Source organism: Silurus aristotelis (genome assembly GCF_946808225.1).
Source record: "Silurus aristotelis genome assembly, chromosome: 20".
NCBI classification, from domain to species: domain Eukaryota; kingdom Metazoa; phylum Chordata; class Actinopteri; order Siluriformes; family Siluridae; genus Silurus; species Silurus aristotelis.
Window position 1 is genome coordinate 5,103,751 of NC_139593.1, and position 21,485 is coordinate 5,125,235.

At 36.2% G+C, this 21,485-nt stretch overlaps 2 protein-coding genes across 2 annotated transcripts; one reads left to right on the forward strand and one right to left on the reverse strand.

The window, feature by feature from the left end:
- Nucleotides 1–2,489: 2,489 nt before the first annotated feature.
- Nucleotides 2,490–5,945, forward strand: LOC310715656 (uncharacterized protein). The gene is made up of 5 exons (XM_083522198.1): nt 2,490–2,686; nt 3,633–4,619; nt 4,742–4,802; nt 4,992–5,042; nt 5,207–5,945. The coding sequence occupies exons 1-5, from the start codon at nt 2,521–2,523 to the stop codon at nt 5,268–5,270; spliced, it is 1,329 nt and encodes a 442-aa protein (XP_083378324.1). The 5' UTR covers nt 2,490–2,520; the 3' UTR covers nt 5,271–5,945.
- LOC310715657 (uncharacterized protein) lies at nt 5,493–13,124 on the reverse strand. Its single transcript, XM_083522199.1, has 5 exons — nt 13,100–13,124; nt 10,335–10,516; nt 9,349–10,188; nt 8,047–8,107; nt 5,493–6,799 (listed from the first exon to the last, which is right to left on the reverse strand). Exons 2-5 carry the CDS (start codon nt 10,495–10,497, stop codon nt 6,730–6,732), a joined length of 1,134 nt encoding a protein of 377 aa, XP_083378325.1. The 5' UTR covers nt 10,498–10,516; nt 13,100–13,124; the 3' UTR covers nt 5,493–6,729.
- Nucleotides 13,125–21,485: the final 8,361 nt, after the last annotated feature.

Below are 21,485 nucleotides of genomic sequence, written 5' to 3' on the forward strand. Positions count from 1 at the left end.
GCTTGAGGTGAAGGCTCATGGTTTATGATTAAGAGAATCCAGACTTGCAAGTCATCCTGGAACAATAAGAGCCGATAAACAGAAGCATGAGATTATGAAGAAATATAGTACATTAAAGATGTGTGATAGACCAGTCACAAAGATGGAAAACATTAGGAAAGGGTATAAGTACAGATATGTACAGTTTATGGCGCTTTTTTTTTTTGCCATTTTAGAATATGGATGGTCAGATATTCAGATGATCAGAAAGTGGATAAAAATTCTTAAGCTGCCAATGACATAGGAACCAATGGCATAGGAACACTCAGGTTACATTTCCCAACAGTGACATCATGGAAAAAGAATAGAACAAGTTTTCAGCATAACAAGTTTTGTTAGGTAGGCTTTAATGCTCAATTAATTACAGTTCAGCGATTGCATCTACAGTTTCAATTTATTTATTTATTTATTTATTTATTTATTTATTTATTTATTTATTTATTTATTTATTCTTCTGTGATGCCCTTCCTCTGGACAGTGTTTTCTTCCAAAGAAGACCACTCTGTTCAGCTGAGGATGGTTCCACATGAACAGCCTAAAGAGCCATGAGGTTTCGGTTGAACTATAAAGTTGGAGTTAGGCTGTATTTTGTACTTCTGAACTTCTCCAGTACATATAAATGTCACAGTAAAGTTTTTAAACTAGTGAAATGTAAAGTTCATTAAATATATACACATAGCTTTCAATAACCACATTGAATGAAGAAAAATATAAAAAAATGAAAATATTTTGTACTGATGTTTCGGAAAACCTTAAGTGGCCTACTAAGGACTTCTGACCTCAACCCTATTGGACACCTTTGGGATGTATTCTATTCTTCTTCTATTCTATGTGAACACTAACTGTCCTCACCTTCTCACCTACAGTACCTGACTTTACTAACACCCTTGTGGCTGAATTAATCTACACAAAAATCTAGTAGAACAAATTTCCCAAAAAATATATATATATTATTTTGCTTTGTTTAAAATTATTTGTGGGTCTAATGTCAACTGCGTAATCAATTAGAATTGAACAAAAAACATTTGCATCACTTAAATTTAATCTCATTCACAAAACAGATTCTGGGTTTAATTATCCAGTGTCGAAATTGCCTTATTACAGTACAAACCCCAATATATAAATAAACCTTTGTGAAGTAACTCTTATTTGACTAATTGAACCTTTTGTATGAAATGCTCTTCTGGGTTTTTTCATCACCTCATGTGGTTGTTTGCTGATCCCTTGACCTTTTTACATTCTTTATTTTGTCTCTTACAAGCTCAAAATTTCACATCTACATTTTGTAGCCTTTGGTTTCTTTCATTATATGGTGTTGAAATTTGTTGAATTTTTAATTGACATCAAAAAATGTAAAAACAAAAAATGCTTAAATCTCAATTTGTGGAACTGGTAGCTCAGTGTTAAAGACATTGTACTTTGGATGAGAAATCGAGTTGCAACTGCTGTGTCCTTCATTAAGTCCATTAACTCTCATGTTGTATAAATGACATAATTGTAAGTCAATCTGGAAAATGTCTTTAATGTTAATGAAATCTATATTCAATCTATATTCAAATCTATTTAATTCTATATTTTTTCAGACCTAGAAAGTCGGATATCAGATGGATAAATTGAAAAAACTGTAATACTAATGACCAACGAATAGATAAAAAATAATAACTAAGAAAAACATTGAAGTATTAGATAGAAAGAGGTAAATATAATAGGTGAGTGTTATAAAAGTCAACATTTACAACACATATAGAAATTATTGTATGTCAACAATATTGATTATTTGATTGTCAACAATAATCATAATCAATATATCAACCTTTACATTAACACAAGTTTCCTGACTGTTTTGTTCCTTGATATAAGGAAAAATCTGTACAAGTGAAAATACATAGCGATTTTTTGGTTTCAGTATGGGGAGAAATGCACATGACCTTGCTGCACATGACTGTTCTGTCTTTGTAAGACTTGACACCATGTGACGTGATTCGCTCGAGCCCAAGCTTTGTCCCTTTTTGTCCCTTTTCCAAACATAATATATATTTGGTTTCTTAGCTAAAAAAAAAACAGCTTTGACCTTTAAGTCAAAGTCTGATCTTTTTATTTGAATAATTTTCACATTTTACACTCTACCACTACTTTCAACAAAACAGCACTGTTCTATTTTTTTGGTTGTTTTTTTTTTTTTTTTTATGCACACCATTCAAAAGACAATGCGTCTGAAACAGAATACCCAGAAACCGAGATAGGACATTGTTTCCTGACTGTTCTGAACACAGAAGGTGTTCCTAGTGTTGTTAGACACTGTCTCATCAGATGAAATCTAAAACCAATGCAAACTATTATGTTCTGTCCACAAAGTGCGTAGATTAGTGACTCAGCATGAAAATGGGGAATTCTTATGGGACTTGGCGGGGTTATATATAATCTGGCAGATAAGAGGCTCAACATTCACAACCTACCTACGAGACACAATCAGATTGAATAATGAAGACCTGTGCCTTCATGAAGATGATGGCGATGGCGGCTGTGCTGTTCCTGGCCTTGGGCCTAAGTGACGGCCTGGTGCTTAACAAGTGTAACTTGGGGAAAGAACTGAACTCAAGTCTACCTGCAAACCTTACGGACAAGATCAGCGACTTGGTGGCCAAGCGTGAGTAAAACATACACACCTAGTTACAGGGTAAGAGGTTATAGTGTCTGACAATACTGTTCGAGTTTCTGGCTTTGGTGAAGTGGTGTCTGTTGGGACTGGGCTTCTGCAGGACCCAACTAAAAGTCATGAAAAACTGATATTACATTTTAAAATATTATTACAACAAAAACTAGAAAACCAGAAACAGGTTCAAACCAAAACTACACCAACATGGTAACAGCTGGACCAAGATAAACTCAATATATATATTTTGCATTGTAATGGTCCAGTTTTATAAAGCTGTGCCCGTAAGATTGAAATTGCATGTGGCTTGTTGTAGCCCATCCACCTCAAGCTATGACACCTCATACCTTGTACCACAGCTTGTACCATCTCAAGCACATAGTACTGTATAACATATTATACAAAATGTATACTGGTTGGCACAATTTTGTGTATTTGGTGTGTCTGTCCTGCACATTTTTGTTTTGTATTGTCTTTTGTCTTGCACCATTTGCACTCGGTTAGATACGATGCACTTTATGTGGCTGGGACAACTTACTTTTAGTACTTTAGTCTATGTTGTGTTATGTAGCATCAGGGTCCTTGAAAAATATTTTATCTCACTATGCACTATATTAGCTATATATGGTTCAAATGACAATAAAAGCTTCTTGACTTGACTTGACTTGACTTGACATATTATGCATTTCGAGATGCTTTTTTTTTTTTTTTTTTACCTGAGTTTAAAAAAATCTCAATCCAACTTGGTCATTGTCCTCTGACCTATCTCATAAATAAGACATTTATTTATTTACTCTCTAATTACACAAAAAATTACTGCACCTAATGCTGGTGCTAGTAATGAAAACTGGAAATTTGCTAATAATAGGATATGACTTGAATGCTGCAGTGGTTTTTGTGTGTTGCTTGCTGTTAAGATTCTCTACCATATATTTTATAGTTGTGTACCATGTGGAAATAAGCTCCCACTTCAACACCACCGCCACCACCACCACTGACGTCCCTGGACCCTGTGTTCATTTTCTCAAAAAGGATCATGGCAGACGCAAGGGCAGGTCTGCAGAATCAAGCAGTGAGGAGTCCAGTGAGGAAAAATTGCATGTGTCTAAACCTAGTTTAAATTCTTCAACAATAAATCCATCCACTCCTAATGCAAGTAACAACTCCTCCAGACGTGAAGTTGGTAAAGGACGCAAGATCAGGTCCGCAGAATCAAGCAGTCAGGAGTCCAGTGAAGAAGAATTTCATGGGCCTAGACAAGGTTTAATTTCTTCTACAATAAATCCATCCACTCCTCCTGCAAGTAACAACTCCTCCAGAGGTGAAGGTGGTAGAGGACGCAAGGGTAGGTCTGCAGAATCAGGCAGTGAAGAGTCCAGTGAGGAAGAATTGCATGTGCCTAAACCTAGTTTAATTTCTCCTACAATAAATCCATCCACTCCTCCTGCAAGTAACAACTCATCCAGACATAAAGGAGCTAGAAGACGCAAGATCAGGTCTGCAGAATCAAGCAGTCAGGAATCCAGTGAGGAAGAATTGCATGTGCCTAAACCTAGTTTAATTTCTCCTACAATGAATCCTTCCACTCCTCCTGCAAGTAACAACTCCTCCAGACTCGAAGGTGGTAGAGGACGCAAGATCAGGTCTGCAGAATCAAGCAGTCAGGAATCCAGTGAGGAAGAATTGCATGTGCCTAAACATAGTTTCAATTCTTCAACAATAAATCCATCCACTCCTCCTGCAAAAAACAACTCCTCCAGACTTGAAGGTGGCAGAGGACGCAGGAGCAGGTCCGCAGAATCAAGCAGTGAAGAATCCGATGAGAAAAACATGTGGACGCTGTATGGGTTGTTCCAGATACCAGGTTACCTCGCCTGCACCTCTGGGCTTGAACCTTCTCTCAACCTTTGCAGCATGGCCTGTACTCGTAAGTAAAGACATCTCAGTCCATATTATTTGGAATGTTGTTGTCACAGTTTTTAGTGTAAAAAAAGCACTGTGAAAGACTGAAATGCATCGAGTCACTAATTAGCAATCTTTTTTTTAAAGTTCTGATCGATGACGACATCAGAGATGACATCATCTGTGTTGAGACCATCCTCAAAAAAATGTGAGTGAAAATTTATTTTTCTATGCATTTTTAGCAAGGACAAAAATCTAATACTTTCTCTGCTTAGGTCATTGAAGGATCTTCAGGGAACTTACAAATCTTTAAAAAGCTAGAACAATTACCCATGAAATAATAGAAAAGGGTTTGCTTTCCTTGTTGCATAATGTTTTGTTTGTTACATCACTACAGGTTGTCAGTGGGAAGCAGTCCTGCATCAGCTAGCAAAGATTTGAGCAAACTGTAAGACATGCATAACATCAACACAATGCTTTCAAAACGGTGTATATATTCTGTGTATTAGCTGATGTTTAAGATGTCCAGTTTGGAGAAAAAAATGCTCTAATGTCACAGTTCACAGTTCACACTTCTTGCTGAATCTCATCGTGTTGTCATCTCTGTTGCAGGTATGCTGCTTTCTTGGAGAAGTACAAGAATGTAAAGGACCTTGAGTACTTCTCCACTTGTTAAATCACACAGCAGGCCTAACAAACATCTCGCTTCAATAAAACTAAACCACTTTTATCTTATATCATTTGACTAGCATTTGATACTTTAGAAACAATTCAGTCACATACAACTAGAGTGTGCAAAAATCAACAATCACAAATTCTGGCTACACCGAGTTAATAGGTGGTCATATAGTTGATGTATTAGTCAAGAAATCGTAGCATGTCCCTGTTTGGCAATGGATTTCTTTTTTTTTTATGTCTGTTTGGTTTCCTTCTCTACTTCATTGTCATTGTATTCTTTCTGACTAAATAACGCCTCTAATTACCATATAATTTTTGTTGTGGATTTTATTTGAAAAGAGAACTTCTTTTCCACTGTATATGCTATATCCGTTATTAGAAACTTTTATAAAAAAAAAAAAAATAATAATAAAAAAAACGTTTTTGTCATGTGTAAAATGTGATTTGAGTTAACTATTTGCTGTACAACACCGCCCTCTGCTGGCGACAAACCTGTCTAGTATTCAAAAGGGTATGAAAAGCAGATAATGAGAACATAAATTTAAATTTACAGATTACACACACAGATTCATTCTCATCAGAGAAATGACAAAGACAAAAAAAATATTTTGTTAATTAGATTATTTTTATCGTATTGCCTTTTACTGTTCAATTTCCTCTAAAAGCATACAAAAATGTTTTGTTTGAATAAAATCTGACAAGGCATTTTTGGACTGGACTTATTCATTATTATTTGTTTAAGAGTAATTTAACACCCTGTGAGTTAAGTCTGTTAATATTAGATACATATATTAGATAGATGCCTGTTAGCGTCTATTTGAAGTGTAAATATTGGCATTCTGCAAAATGAAAAGTGCAGATAAATATCCATGGAAATAATCTAGTGTAATTTAGAAAAGCTTAACACAGGGTAGCACTTTAACAGTAAAAAATATTCAATGCAGTAATGAGACTAAAAGCCCAAAATCACTGCTTATTTTCGACTAAACATTTAAAGATCTGAACGCACTATATTGTTTATTTTACTTTAACTTCTTTACACCGAATCCCGTTCCCTTATCCACCAACAGATGTCGCTAAAAATCCACATATAAAATTACCTTGCAATAAAACGTCAATAGAGTACACCACATAATTGCTATATATTGAGTGTGGTGGTTGATTTCAGCTGCTGTGTTTCTTACCTATAGCTGAGTGAATTTTTGTACCTTGACAATCAGGATAAAAAAAAACTAAAAATTACAGCTTTATTTGTTCATTTAAAAAAAATGTGACTGTAGTAATGTTGAAAAGAAATGACGAAAAATATAGATGCTGTTGTTTTAATGAATCATTAACAAAGTCAGAGAGAAAGAGAGAGAGAGAGAGAGAGAGAGAGAGAGAGAGAGAGAGAGAGAGAGAGAGAGAGAATAATAGATAAAGTGTATGATTTGATTAGATATGCATGATCTGTCCACTCAGCCACACTCTGCAAAGTATTCTGATGAATCCACAGACAGACACTCTGGTGTGAATGTCATCTGCTTCCTGCAAAACACAGCAGAGACACAGTGAGCAATGTAAAATCAGATGCTTTAACATTTAAAAACTGCATGTTTTTGTGTACTTGGGATATCACAAAGTAATGGTGTTTTAAACTTTAAAATGTGTTTTTTCTTTTGGATGTTTCTAATATGAACAGGTTTAACTAATATGAATTGTCACATTAACATTATTCATGGGTTTTGGTCTATTCTATTTGGCCTATTCCAAATGTCACATTGCCAGCCTACTCTAACTGAACAGTGTCAAAAGTGAAGTAAAAAAGAAGTCAAAATGTTGTCCAAAGTGTCAATATTTTGTGTGAGCACCATTAATATCCAGAACTGCCTCAATCCCCCTGGCCATGGAATTTACCAAAGCTGCACAGGTTGTTGCTGGGATCCCCTTCCACTTCTCCATAAGGACATCACCATAAGGAGCTGCTGGATGTTAGAAACATGGCACCACAGGTGTGCAATAAGGTTCAGGTCTGGAGTCAGACATAGCCACTTCATCACCTTTAGCTTCCTCAGCAAGGAAGTTGTCATCTTGGCCGTGTGTTTGGGGTCGTTTTCATGTGGGGAAAACTGCTGTTTGGCCCAGTTTCCAGTTTCCAGTCACAGTAGATGTTGGAATCCATGTTTCTCTCAATGAACGGCAGCTCCCCAGGACCAGCAGCACTCATTCAGCCCCAGACCATGATGCTACCACCACCATGTTAGACTGTAGGAAACAATTGTCTTGGTTCTCCTCACCAGGGTGTTAACACACATACTGGACACCATCTGAGCCAAATACATTTATCTTATTCTCATCAGACCACAGGACATGGATCCAGTAATTCAGGCTCTTGGCAGGTCGTCTTCAGCAAATTGTTTGTTGGTTTTCTTGTCAGCAGAGGCTCCTTCCAGGACAATGGCCATATATATATTACTTTTAACATATTTATATTTGATTGTCAAGGGGTAGAGCTGTACCTGAGCCTTCTACAACCTGAATCAATAACCCATATAGACAAGACACTATACGGAAATCTGAACAAATCCAGCCCCCAACTCACTTAGTCTCCACCCACTGGACTTTTGGTTTGACTCTGTCCATGTAGGAATAGACTAGATTCCACTTCCTAGATTTTTGATTTTGCAACAAAGATTACTGAAGTGTATTTGAAACTGCCCAGACTCTTTTAATAACACATTTTTTTAGTTTGAACCACTGAGCCACCACTTCCTAATAGTTTTTCTGTAACTTACACATTTCCATCCAGAGACATCAGGCAAGCAATGTCATCAGTGATGTCATCATCAGTCAGAGCTTTTTAGAGGACAAAAGAAGCACATTTAGCATCCAGGCATAATTACAGAATCAACACATATTTTGGATGAAAATTTAAAAATTAAAAATATATTTTCCTTTTTAATTCTCATTTTATTTCCAATTGTGTCTAGATTCTTTGCAGTCTTGACATTTGAATCTAATTTTGGTTTAAGTCTGTACACTAATTCTGTTTTCTGGGTCTGGTTATGAATTACTAGATCATATTCTCTGACCCTCAAGATTAAATCTGAAATTCAAAACTGGATTGCCCTAAATAGGTCTAACATTTAAAAATATACAATGGTGGATGAAGTACACAAACCAGGTACTTGAGTAAAAGTAGAGATTCACTCTGTAAAATATGACTGCAATAAAAGTAAAAGTTCCCTATTTAAAATTTTAATTGAGTAAAAGTACAAAAGTATTTGCCTTCAAATGTAAAAAGTATCTAAAGTACTATGATTTATTATAATGTTCCTATTATCATTTTTGGCACAAGACTCTTTACTTAATCAACTCAGTTTATGTGAACCTTTTGTATGTTATTCTTAGCACAACAATATATTAATAGAATGATATTAATGATATTAATTCATAATATTAATATTAAACACTGATTAATATCTATTAAAATGATCATGAGCCCAAAAGGTTCTTTACAGCTACTTTAGTCAAGGTCACGTGTTGTGGCAAATTGGAGTCTGGAGTTTCTTCATCATTTATTCCTCTCCAAATGTTCTGTTTGCTGTTGAACTGATGCTGAACTGTATGTTGGTGATCAGTAGACGCACCAAGCGCCAATCAGAACAGGTTTAAAAGAGAGCGTGCGCTCGACCCTGATTGGTGACTCGCTGTGGGTTTCACCAGTTAAGTTTTTATCCTCATAAATAAAAAGAAACGACTGATTTCACAAAATTTAGAGATATTTAACTTTTTAAATGTAGTAAAGTTAAAGTACAAGTTTCCCCAAATGGAAATACGTTACTAATTTCTTATTACAATATCGAGTTGCATTTACTTCAATAATGCCCACCACTAGTAATATACACACTTGCATCTTTCAAACCACCTTTTCTTAAAGGGAATATTCAGGGTAATAGGAAGCATTATATTAGTGTATATTCCTGCTGATTGCATGAACATTGTGTATATGTGATTAAAAATCATGATATAAAGCAAAACAATATTTCAAATACAATATTTTCATTGAAGTAGTTGAAATGATGTATTTAGCTCACCACTACAGTCCAGCTGACAATGATTCAGACTGTAGTCTGATCCTGAATCGCATGCGCTGTCACTCAGCTGGAAGATTCCATAGCGTGCCTCTTTTCTGGGACCAAATAGCATTTCATAGGTATCATATGGATAATCTGTGGGCTCAATTGTTCTGTCAGGTGGAAAACGTCCATTACCATAAAGCATTTCATAGGTATCATATGGATAATCTTTGGGCTCGACTGCTCTGTCACGTGGAAAACGTCCGTTACCATAAAGCATTTCATAGGTATCATATGGATAATCTGTGGGCTCAATTGTTCTGTCAGGTGGAAAACGTCCATAAAGCATTTCATAGGTATCATAATATATCTTGGGGTATGGTGATGTTTGAGGTATCTGTGGTGATGTTTGAGGTATCTGTGTTCCCTCTAATTGGTCGATCGATCCATCTACAGAGCTATCGGTGGACATCCAAGACTCTTGCTCATTAGAGGAAGCGCTCCTTCGTTTCCTGACTTGCTGAACCCTAGACCTATGCATAGATCTTCTCTTCCTCTTACGCTCAATCGGTCTCTCCAAGGGTTTGTTTGTGGTGCCAAAGAGCATTTCATAGGTATCAGAATATACATCTGTGGGGTTCAGCAAGCTGTCAGCTTCATGTGTTTCATCAGATTGGTCATCTCCAGAGGTCTCCCCAGACATCCCAGAGCCTTCATTATTAAATGGATCACTCCTCCTTTTCCTGATTTTCAGAACTTTGGAGCTACGCTTATATCTTTTGTTCATTGAATCAAAATAGCCAGTAGTGGATACAAGACTGGTGTTAAAACCAGAAGTTTGTTCCACTGTGCAGACCACTGCAGGGAAAAAAAAATGACGAGTTTCAAGTTTCAGATATTGCATATTATCTAACACATTCAGATTATACCTGGCCTGTAAGAAGCCTGTCTTTAGCATGTACTGAGTGCTACATTTATACCAGTAGTCAGGCTAATTAGCTTACATTTAGCAATAATGTCCACAGCTTTGTCTCCTTCTGCCTCGAGCTGAGATTTCAGCTCACACTTATTCAGCACGATTCCATCGCCCCAAGTGGGGAGCAATATCATTACCACCAATGCTGCCAGCATCTTCACTGACCAAGAAGGCTTTCCTCTTGTAAACATGCAGGTATCACAGTGTTCAGTCTAGACCACAAAACACAAATGTAAGTCCAGATTTAGTTCCTGTAAATAATTAGATTTTGGAAATGGTAATTTGTGTTATTCATAAAAATGACAAAGCATAAACTGTACATAAGCCTTTTCCAGCTGTTGTGAAAATTAACTATTTTGGTTTATAATATAATGCTAATAAATCTAATAATGTATTATATAAAATAATAATAACAGCAGTAATAGTAGAGAAGTCGGTTTAATAGTAAGAGTATGGAAGGTTTATTGGTGAGTAAGTAGGTGCATCGTGCCCGGTGCAAAATGCAGTCGGAGAATAGGATAGTAAAGGTCAGAAAATGTCCGAAACGGAAAAAAAACAGTCTATACGATGGTACGTAAATGTCAGACAAAGATATTGATAGACATCTGCTGCCTATGTGGTTAAACACCTTGGCTATGTGGAGAAAACAGTGAGACCGCATGACATTTTGACTCATCTTGCATAATATGGTTCATAAAGTTCACCCATGAGTTTAGCTTAGGTCAGCTTGAGCTATCAGTAGTAAAATCTAGTAATATACAATATAATTTAGCAATACATTTTATTAAACATATAACGTTATATAACATATACGTTTAAGCTTAATTTATGTGACCATTATTTAGCATTAGTGCAGTATAGTACTCAGCTTTGCAAAGAACTCGGTATAAAGAGAGTTAAAAAAATTTAAGTTATACTTTAGAGTTATCATATAAAGTGAGCAGATAAGGCTGAAGGATTAGAAAAAAACAGCAGCTGAAAATAGCGACCACGCACACCAGGCAAAGGAAAAGATAGGAAAATATACAGGGAAATAAAAAAATAAAATAAGCAAGCAGCATGCAGGCAACATGACTTAACTTTACTCAAACAGCATTTATGCATATATATTCAAAGCACAAGAAAAAATCATATAAATAAAAAAATATAAAAATATCAAAAATGAGAAGAGTAATAGGTAATAGGCACAAGACATCGATAGATAATAAAGAACGTAGGAGAATAGTTGAAAAGAAATTGTATAAGAGATCCAATGCCGAAAACACACAGGAAGTAAGATGTTTCTATGAGAGCATGAGCTTAAGGTACAGGCAGGATGAGAGTAAGACAGGAAATGTTATATAAAGAAGGACTGTGACAGAGGAAATATATTTTAAAAAAGATTTTAAGAAAAACTAAGTAAAAGGCGAGAGCTATGAAAAAAGCATTTGGTTTGGTAAAACTGGAGAAAATGACACGTTTTTAAACAAGGTGTAAACAAAACAAAGGATGATTTGCAGACAGAGAAAAAAACCCAAATAGGATTTTTAAGAAAAGGTTTGAAAATTGCAGGGGATGATCTGTTGCATTGTTATTTGCACAAAGTGCACGATCAGGGAATATTTAAAGAAAAGGTCACTATCAAGAGATATTTTTTTGTACTGTACATGTAATTTAAAATTGTATGGAGGTAAACGAGTCTTCTAAGAAAGAGGATTCATTTACTAGAATGTGCGTAAGCAAATGGGTGGAGTATGCAAGCCCTCGTAAAATGATTGGTGTATGTAAATTGTTAGGGAGGAGATATTAAATAAAATATGTAAATCTCAGGTGTGATTTTTTTTTTTTATATTTATTTCTCACTTGCATGTGAAAGCTGACGGGTGCCATTGCTGTCAAGATGGTTTTCTCCCGAGAGCTCCATGGAACAGGGCAGAAATTGATTGCAATAAAGCTGATTTGCTCCTTCTAATTTGTTACTGGAAATTGTCTTCATTTAGTTTGTTTATGCATTATTTTTACTTTTTGGTAATTAATTAGTGAATAACTAAAACTGATTTTAATACTGAGCCACTTAACTGATATTTTTCCCTTGGACATGTGGTCTGAGCTCTGACACAACCATATCACATTCTCTTTACCTGAACTAGGAGATCCAAACCTGCACCATTATGACAAGGCATAATAATACTATATATATATATATATATATTGTATTATATTTTATTATATTATATTATATTATATTATATTATATTGTATTTTATATATATATATATATATATATATATATAGTCTCTTTTAAAGCTTAACATTTGAAATTAACTTCTAATCAATAAACATTTTGATAAATTTAACAAAAAGGAAGGAAATGTTCTGCATTCAAGGTCGGTCAAATTGAACTATTTTCAAAATATTTCTTTGAAATGATATTGACTAATACTACACTGTTAAATATTTTTTCAGGTTGTTTAAGCTTAGAAACCTGCTGCCTTAAAAATGTGAGTAAACGCAAAACAAATAGTTCTACATGGAGCTAAGAAAGTGGATAATTTCCACATAAATCCTGCTTTATATATATATATACATTTTTTATTTATTTTTTTCCAAGAAAATTGGTCATTTTATGATTAATGGAATACCAATAAATAAAACTAAATCAGTTTGTGGTAGTAAAATTATAGCAAAATCTGGATGGTAATTGTACGCTGGATTAATAATTTGGCTAAAGTCTCATACAACATCCTGCTTTATAGTTATAATTAGACAAAAATCTAACAGCATGTTTGAGTTCATTGGCAGGTCAGCTCTTACCCACACAGCTCCTCTCTTGCTTTAATCTTCAGTCCTCATTACCCTTTATCTTCAGTCCTCATTGTGCACATTACCTGTGCACAATACTGAAGTTCTTTTATAGATGGCGACAAACTCAAACTGACCCGTGCCTCCCTTCCCCTCCCCTCCCCTCCCCTCCCACAACCGAACACACAAACAGAACACATCTGATAAGACTTCATTCCTTTTAATCAGATTAGGAATATTTGCGTAGAATGTGTATGCTTTGGATATAAACGAAGAAAATAAAATAATATGATAAATTAGTTTGCTCTGTGCTGTACTCTGGAAGTCAAATATTCAACAAAGCCTATAACTTATGCTATTCATTCATATTCATTATCCTCTCCCTTACACACTTTTGTCTTTGGTAATGTTCAGAATGGAGTGGAAACGTCTTAGCTCTTTGGAGGAAGCTTTTTGAGCATTAATGACTTGGGTTGAGCTGGACATCAAATTTAATATAGACAAAAAAAACCTGGTCTGCCCTTAATGAAATGATCAATTTAGACTTTATTCGATTCAATTCTATTTAAAGAGCTCTTTAAATCATTGATTTGTCACAAAGCCGTTTAAAAGAAATAACAAAATTAAGAATATACATTTTAAAATTCGTAAATTTGTCCCTAATGTTTTATCCCTAATGATTGAGACTTTGGTGTTGAGAAAAAAACTCCAAAAGACTTCATGAGGAAGAAATCTTGAGAGGAACCAGACTCAAAAGGGATCTCGTCCTTCTCTGGATAATGCAAAATAACCATTTGTTATTAGTTTCATCATTATTGAGGTTATCAGTTGTTCGCTGATGGACAGTTTAGTGCAAAACTGTTTGAAGTAATTGTGTAGAAGTATTGATCATATTAATTACAGTCGAAATCAATTTAAATGGTTTTATGGTTTACTATCTACAGTAACCTCAAGTATTTCTTTTCCAAATAATGCTTGAGAGAGAGTGTGAGAGACAAGGACTTTAAATACGTTAGTTTAAGGGATTGTGTAGAATTAAAATGAGTGATGGAGCTCTATAGATCTTTACTGTAGTGTATCTATTCATTTCTCTTTGTACATAATTTTATTTATTATTTATTATTATTTAATTGGGAAAATGGTGAACTTTTAACACAAATATTACTCACAATGCTGATGTTTGTGCTGTTTTGCTTTCCATGGTAGAGGTTCTGATTTTGCATTTTGTAAAAAAATAAAAGGTACAGATAAAAATAACTTAAGAAAGCGAACGTAATTATATGGCGTAAGTATAAAATTAAACTTTTTGTTGTAAAAAAAAATAAATTATTAATTAAATGCTCACATTTGTTGTTTTTTTAAAATTAACATATTTTGTTCACACAGTGTATAGAAGTGGTTTTCAAACTTTTTCTGCCAAATGCCCACTTTAGAGGGGGGTGGATTTTCAAGCCACATCTGTCCTCCATTAAATCAAAAATGGTAATACTTCAAAATGTAAAATGTCTAATTTATTGAAATATCAAGTTTGAAATAAGTAACATCAAATTGCACCAAAGTTGAGAAAATAAAATTGTAGTTGTGTTTGGTATTTTAAATTTACTTGCGTTAATGACCTAATTGTTTGTTTGCGGTTGCTTTGAGAGTATGAGCTTTATTTTAAATAGCTAAAATCATAAATAAAGTTTAATGAAGAACGCAAAAAAAATAAATATAGAAATCCTGCCGTATATGAACAGTCAAGGGTTGGATCAAATTAAGGTCCCCCCCCCCAAAAAAAAAGATCCCAAACAATGCTTTAGAGTCACCAAAGAATGCATTATACTGGGCTTAAGAAGGACTAGTTAGGAATCTATGACTGTTTTTATCTCGTTCCTGATATTCTCTTCAGAATGTCCTAAACATTATTCATGCTTCAATGCAATCAGAAAGATTACACATGTTTGTTTGATGTGAATGAGTAGGCTTGTTTGAGTATTTGAGAAGGGACGTGTTTACTTTGGATCATAAATCTCTTAAATACATTCTTTGTTTTTTTTTTTTCACACACTAAAATACATCTCTTACATCTCTTAGTGGTCAGACCAGAGCTCATGTCTGTCTTTTCTAAGGAACGCAAAGTTAAATACACTCTTAGGAAAAATGACAGTGAACTGTGTATTTGTTCAAGGCAGAACCCTCATCTTATCAAACCCTTGCTATTTTCTTAATTAATGCCACAGTAATGTTATCTTTCTTTACAGTCTAGTTTTAGTTTGCATCTAGTTTGAACCTATTGTTCCACCCATTCCATCAAGTCTAGTGTTGTTCCATCTAGTTAGCATCTAGTCACTATTCTGTGTAAACCCCAGAGAGGGTTGTATGTGAAAATCTCAGGAAATCAAGCAGTAGATCCACAAAAAAGTCAAACTATTAATAGAAAAAAAAAACATTTTTGCTAGCTCAAGTCAAGTCATGTCAGGTCAAGTAGGCTTTTTATCATTCAAACCAAATACAGATGAGTACAGTAAAATAAAACAACTTTCCTCCAGGACCAAGATGTAACATCAGACCACATTTATTAACAACCAGAAACATGGAACTACACTTAACTCAAAAACTAACAACATAAACTACACATGTACAATTTCTTTTTAAAGTTTTTCCATTTGGGAAGATTTTTACTGTAACTTCACTACATTTCAAAGTCTAATATGTTACTTTTTACTCAACTACATTTAGTGAAATCAGTCGTTCCTTTTTATTTATGAGGATAAAAACTTAACTGGTGAAACACGCAGCGATTTACCAATCAGGGTCGAGCGCATGCTCTGTTTTACACTTGTTTTTATTGGCGCTTGGTGTATCTACTAATCACCAACATACAGTTTAGCATCAGTTCAACAGCAAAGAGAACATTTAGAGAGGAATAAATGATGAAGAAACTCCAGACTCGAAGTTGCCACAATACACACGGATTTATTTGCGAGATTTTATTGAAGTAGTTGAAAGAAGGTTTTGGGCTCATGACTATTTTAATAGAAATCAATCAGTGTTTGAGTCAATAATATAATTCTGTTCATAGATCAGTGTGCTGAGAGTCACATTCGAGTCTTTTCATATAAACTGAGTTGATTAAGTAAAGAGTCTTGTAATAAAATTATAATAGGAAAATTATAGCCGTAATAAATCATAGTACTTTGGATAATTAAGTACATTTGAAGGCAAAGTATTTTACTGGAGTAATATTAAACTTAATGTGTCTCTACTTTAATTCAAGTACATGGTTTGCATACTTTTTCCACCACTGCAACATAAGACAAGGAGGCAGTGAACACAGGGAATTTGGTGACACTGTACCACCAACCGGTATGGTACAGAAAGTTCTGGATGTGACGAAGCATAGGAGTCTTTATTTTTCAGATGTCTGAAGGCTAAGTGGAGTTTGGAATAACAAAAAAAATATATATGAGTATCTAAATAAACTAAAACTAACTACAAGCTCAACTTACAATAAGAATGAAAACAGAATTTCAGGGGAAAAAATAATTTTTTATACATTATATGGACAAAGGTTTGCTATGTTCTTCTTTTTGAACATCCCATTCCACATTTACTGTTATAATAACCTCCACTCTTCTGGGAAGATGTTCCGCTAGATTTTGAGAATTGTGTTCCTTCTGCAACAAGGGTGTTAGTATGTTCAGGTGATGATGTAGGTGAAGTGAAGAGGCCTGGGGTGCAGTCAGCATTCACAAACACAAGTGAGCTCTGGCTATCTGTCTAGGACACACTCGTCTTATGTCTCTGCTTGGACGCAAGACAAAACATCAGGCAATGAAAACAGTGAAGTTTTTAGTTACTTTCAATTTTGATATATTATTTATTTCATTGAGATTTCATGTGTAGAAATATCTGTCTGTTCACACTCTTTTCCCACTAAAGAGGTATAATTGCACAACTTAATTTTTTTTACACAAAAACACGTGTTCTTGTTTAAATATAGATTGTGTTTAAAATCTTAAATTTAATTAAATTGTATTTTTCAAAAATACACCTAAAACCTGTGTCTGTGGTGTTACATTCATGGATGCTGCCTTGGGATCCGAAATATTCTTTTTTATATATACATTTGCATAAAATCTAATAAAAAAAAATAATCATATTTTTTAAAATGTCTACTTCCATTTTAATGAAGCAGAATTAAAGAAAAACCAGAGAAACTTGGTGGAGAAAATCATGGGTGCTCCAATATATGGACACCTGACTATAAAATGGGAATGTGCTTCTTTATTTAACATTTCACACATTTAATCTTCTTTTTGTTGTTAGAATTAACTCCCCTCATCTAGGAAGATGTTCCCATAGATTTTGTAGTGTTTCTGCAGAGAATTTGTGGATATTAATCAGACACAAGGGTGTTAGTAAAGACAGGTATTGATATAGGTGAGGTGAGGAGACCTGGGGTGCAGTGGGCATAAAAATGTATCCAAATAGGTTGAGGTTGGTGCTCTACAGCAGGAGATCTTCCACTCCAAACCATTTAAAGCATATCATCATGGAGCTGGCTTTCTGTACAGGAGCATTGTCATGCAGGAACACATTTTGGTCTCCTAGTTGATGTGAATGGACAATTTCATGTTGTCACATCCAAAGACGTCCTATACAATTGTGTCCCTCCAAGTGTGTGGTAAAAGTTTGGGGAAGAACCACATATAATTGGAACAGTCAGGCATACCAGCACTTTTGTCCATTCAGTGTACTTTACTAGCATATAACTGAAAAATGTGCTTCCTGTTTAATGACCCAGTCGAGCACTCGAGCAAATAATTACCTCCAACATTCATCACAAATGCCAACAAAGTCCTTCTGTTCTAAAACTCTAACTCAACACTGGCATGCAGCAAATCAGGCTAGTTCTTTGGTTTCTGTTGACATTTTTCGGAAGTTTGAAAAAAGGGCTGGATCGCTTGGTGAGAAGATGCAGAGGCGCTTGTTAGCGTGTTTAAACTGCAATGACGTATGCCATTCAGTAGATGGCGACAAAAACAACAGCGCCAAATCCACTAAATGTTTATGCTGATAGGAACTTCTCTGACGTTCAAACGATCACATCTTCTAACCGAGACAATACACAGCTTCAAGAGTAATTCAAAAGAGATTAAAAGGTAGGAAAAGATCATTTCAGCACTGTTTCATTTTAATGAATATGGCAGCACTATATTTGTTTTTATCCATAATATAATTTAATGTTTAGATTACAACAAATAAATCCAATTTTTTCAAAGTTCATATACCATCTAGAAATATTTATTTGACTGTTTCAATATGATTGACATGATTTGGTCATGTTTGTTGACAGATTTAAATATATGTTTTTTTATCATTTAAAGTGAGGGGATACAAACTTTTGCACTCAAACTGCAAATTCACTGCTTCTGCCCGAACACATTTCTTTTTCCTTAAACCTCAAGAAACCACGGTGCTTCTCCTGATCTCACCAACCTGCAACACACAATACAAATTAGCATTAGAGCATCGCCATTAGAAATACACTATACAGACAAAGGTTTGTGGACACCTGACCATAAGATTGGCCTGCTTTTTGAACATCCCATTCCACATTTAGTCTCTATTTACACTTATAATAAGCTCCACTCTTCTGGGAAGATGTTCCACTAGATTTGGTGGAGATTTTTGTGGGATTTCGTTCAGCCACAACGGTGCTAGTTAAGTCAGAAAATATAAAGATATCTGTAATACATATCTTCATGGAACTGGCTTTGTGCACAGCGGATTGTCATGGTGGAACAGATTTGGGTCTCCAAGTTCAAGTGTAGGAAAAAATTCATGTTACAGCCAACTTTATGCTAGAGTTAATACAACAAATAAATAATACTATCAAGTTATTTAAGCAAAATGTTTGTTTATCTTCGTTCTGTGGTGCAAGCAGCCATGTTGAAATGATGCCAGACTCAGGGTGGAAGAGATCTTTCTGAATTTCCAAGTAGGAATTCCAGGTTGAGATGGATGGAGCATTGGGTATGTTCTTCAGCATATTCGAGAAAAAAAAACAAAAAAACAACTAGAGTTTAGCAAGTGGCATCAAATCCAACATGAAAATTAATGTGAAACCAATCAAATCAAATTGAAATACACGTATATATTTCAATGGTGCCTTGATGGTACCTTTGTGGTCATCAGTAACATGGTGCAGTGTAGGAGAGCTTCAGACCTGCTTGAGTTACCTGAGCCAAGAAACCGGACTCTCTCTGTTTTTCTCTCTCCATCTCTGTTTCTGTCCTCTGTCACAGCCGACACTTCCTCCCGCCTCCCGCCGCGTCTCCATCATCTCTATTACTGGTGTCATTCTCATCACATCCAAACACATGATCGTAAACCAACAAGACCTCGAAAGTCTCTTACGCATCATACTGATAATGAACTAGCCTTTTACTCCTAGGAAATTCTTTAGGAAAACTCAAGGCTCCAAACCCTCTTAATGGTTCTTCAGTTTCTTTTATAGAAGAACTGCACTATATGGAAAAAAGTACTTGGATGCTTGACTTTTCCAGCTATACCATTTCCCACCACCTCTAAGTGACTTTTTAGTTCATAGTACATCCACAAAAAATTTTACTATGGCAGCCAGGGACGCCTATTGGCGACTTCCTCTGAACTCAACCCTAGTTGATATTTATAGTACAACCACTGATAAAGGTTACTATGGCAACCAGAGTAGAAAAGCCTACTGGTGCCTTCGTAGTTCAGAGTACAACTACTGCAAAATGTTACTATTGCAAGCAGATACCTTTGTAGTTCATAGTGCAACCACTGATAAAGATTACTATGGTAACCAGAAGTAGAAACACCTACTGGTGCCTTAATAGTTCATGGTAAAACACTTTGTAGCTCAAAGTAAAACCACTTTTAAAGGTTGCTATGGCAACCAGAAGTAGGGACGCCTATCGGCGACTTCCTCTGACCTCAACCCTAGCTGATATTTATAGTAAAATCACTGATAAAGGTTATTATGGCAACCAGAATTAGAAACACCAAATGGTGCCTTCGTAGTTCATGGTACAACCACTTTGTTGTCCAAAGTAAAACCATTTTTAAAGGTTGCTATGGCAACCAGAAGTAGGTAGTTGATAGTATAACCACAAATAAACGTTACTATAGCATTTATCAATAGCTGACACCAGAGTTAAACAATCTGTAGACTCCTTGAACCTAAATTCAGGACGCTGGAAATCATTCCTACACCACACCTCATTCCTACACCACCCCCCATCACTGAGAACTTTCTTTCATATGTGGTGGACTGTTTACGGGGTATCTGGCAACCCTGCCATGTGCAGCCTCGTCACCTGATTTGTGGAGTAGCTGATGCCGGGGCGGGGCTTGTGCGCGTTTTCTCTCTGCCTACCTCGCCTTCTGTTGGGTCCGTGATCCATCCATCTCTCTCTCTCTCTCTCTCTCTCTCCTCTCCATCCATCCATCCATCCATCTATCTATCGCGCCGTCTGGCTGTGCAGCTCTCCGCTGCCGTTCAGGGTCATTCGGTTCATTCCCGGTGCGGCGCGCGAGCGACCATGGCGACATCACGGGCGTCTTCTTGGCTTCCGTTCTGCTCGTGAGGATTCCTGGGCTGCGAGCACGGGACGCGTTAAAAACACTAAACGTGGAATTAAAAGGGACAAGAGGACACGACGGAGCCGGGTAGTGAAGAAGGGAGGCACCCGTGTCGGATCCGGTGTTGGGGTTGTCGGGACGCGCGTCCACCGTGTCCCCCTCCAACCCCAACCCCAACCCCAACCCCATCCCCATCCCTGTCCCTGTCCCCAATATACCACCCGTCTCCTCCCCGGTGTCTCTGAGAGGTAAGGCTAATCACAATTACTGTGTGATTCATTCATTAATTAATTAATGTACTCGATAGATAGATAGATAGATAGATAGATAGATAGATAGATAGATAGATAGATAGATAGATAGATAGATAGATAGATAGATTATATGACAGATGCATGATCATGATGAGCTCAAGGCCTGATTTCCGCTCGTCTGGGCATCGGGGTAAAGTCGGGATGCGCGCTCGCGCTCGCGTGTGTGCGCGCGCGCGCGTCGCTTACACTGATGCACGCGAGGGCCTCCGTAATACCCCCCCCCCCCCCCTAAAAAAAACCCCATAAAAACAGCCAACCTGCGTGTAAATGTGGACGTGTGTGTGTATGTGTGTATATTAGTTGTGATCCGCATCCACCATTTTGTTTTAAGATTAACGCGTCACGACCCATGACAAGCCGTCCGCGTGCCCGCCCGGGGAGACGCGCGACGCGTAATCGGGAAGGCGTGCGCGGGCGCGCGTCTTCCCGACTGCGCTTCGCGTGGCCTGTTTATTCCTCCGTGTGTTTGT

Coding starts and splice junctions, on each gene's coding strand:
- LOC310715657 (XM_083522199.1), bottom strand. CDS start 10,497: ATGTTTACAAGAGGAAAGCCTTCTTGGTCAGTGAAGATGCTGGCAGCA. Junction 8,108..9,348: donor TTGTCAGCTGGACTGTAGTG/GTGAGCTAAATA, acceptor TCCTCTAAAAAG/CTCTGACTGATGATGACATC. Junction 6,800..8,046: donor ATGTCTCTGGATGGAAATGT/GTAAGTTACAGA, acceptor TGTGTTTTGCAG/GAAGCAGATGACATTCACAC.
- LOC310715656 (XM_083522198.1), top strand. CDS start 2,521: ATGAAGACCTGTGCCTTCATGAAGATGATGGCGATGGCGGCTGTGCTG. Junction 2,687..3,632: donor CAGCGACTTGGTGGCCAAGC/GTGAGTAAAACA, acceptor TATATTTTATAG/TTGTGTACCATGTGGAAATA. Junction 4,803..4,991: donor GAGACCATCCTCAAAAAAAT/GTGAGTGAAAAT, acceptor ACATCACTACAG/GTTGTCAGTGGGAAGCAGTC.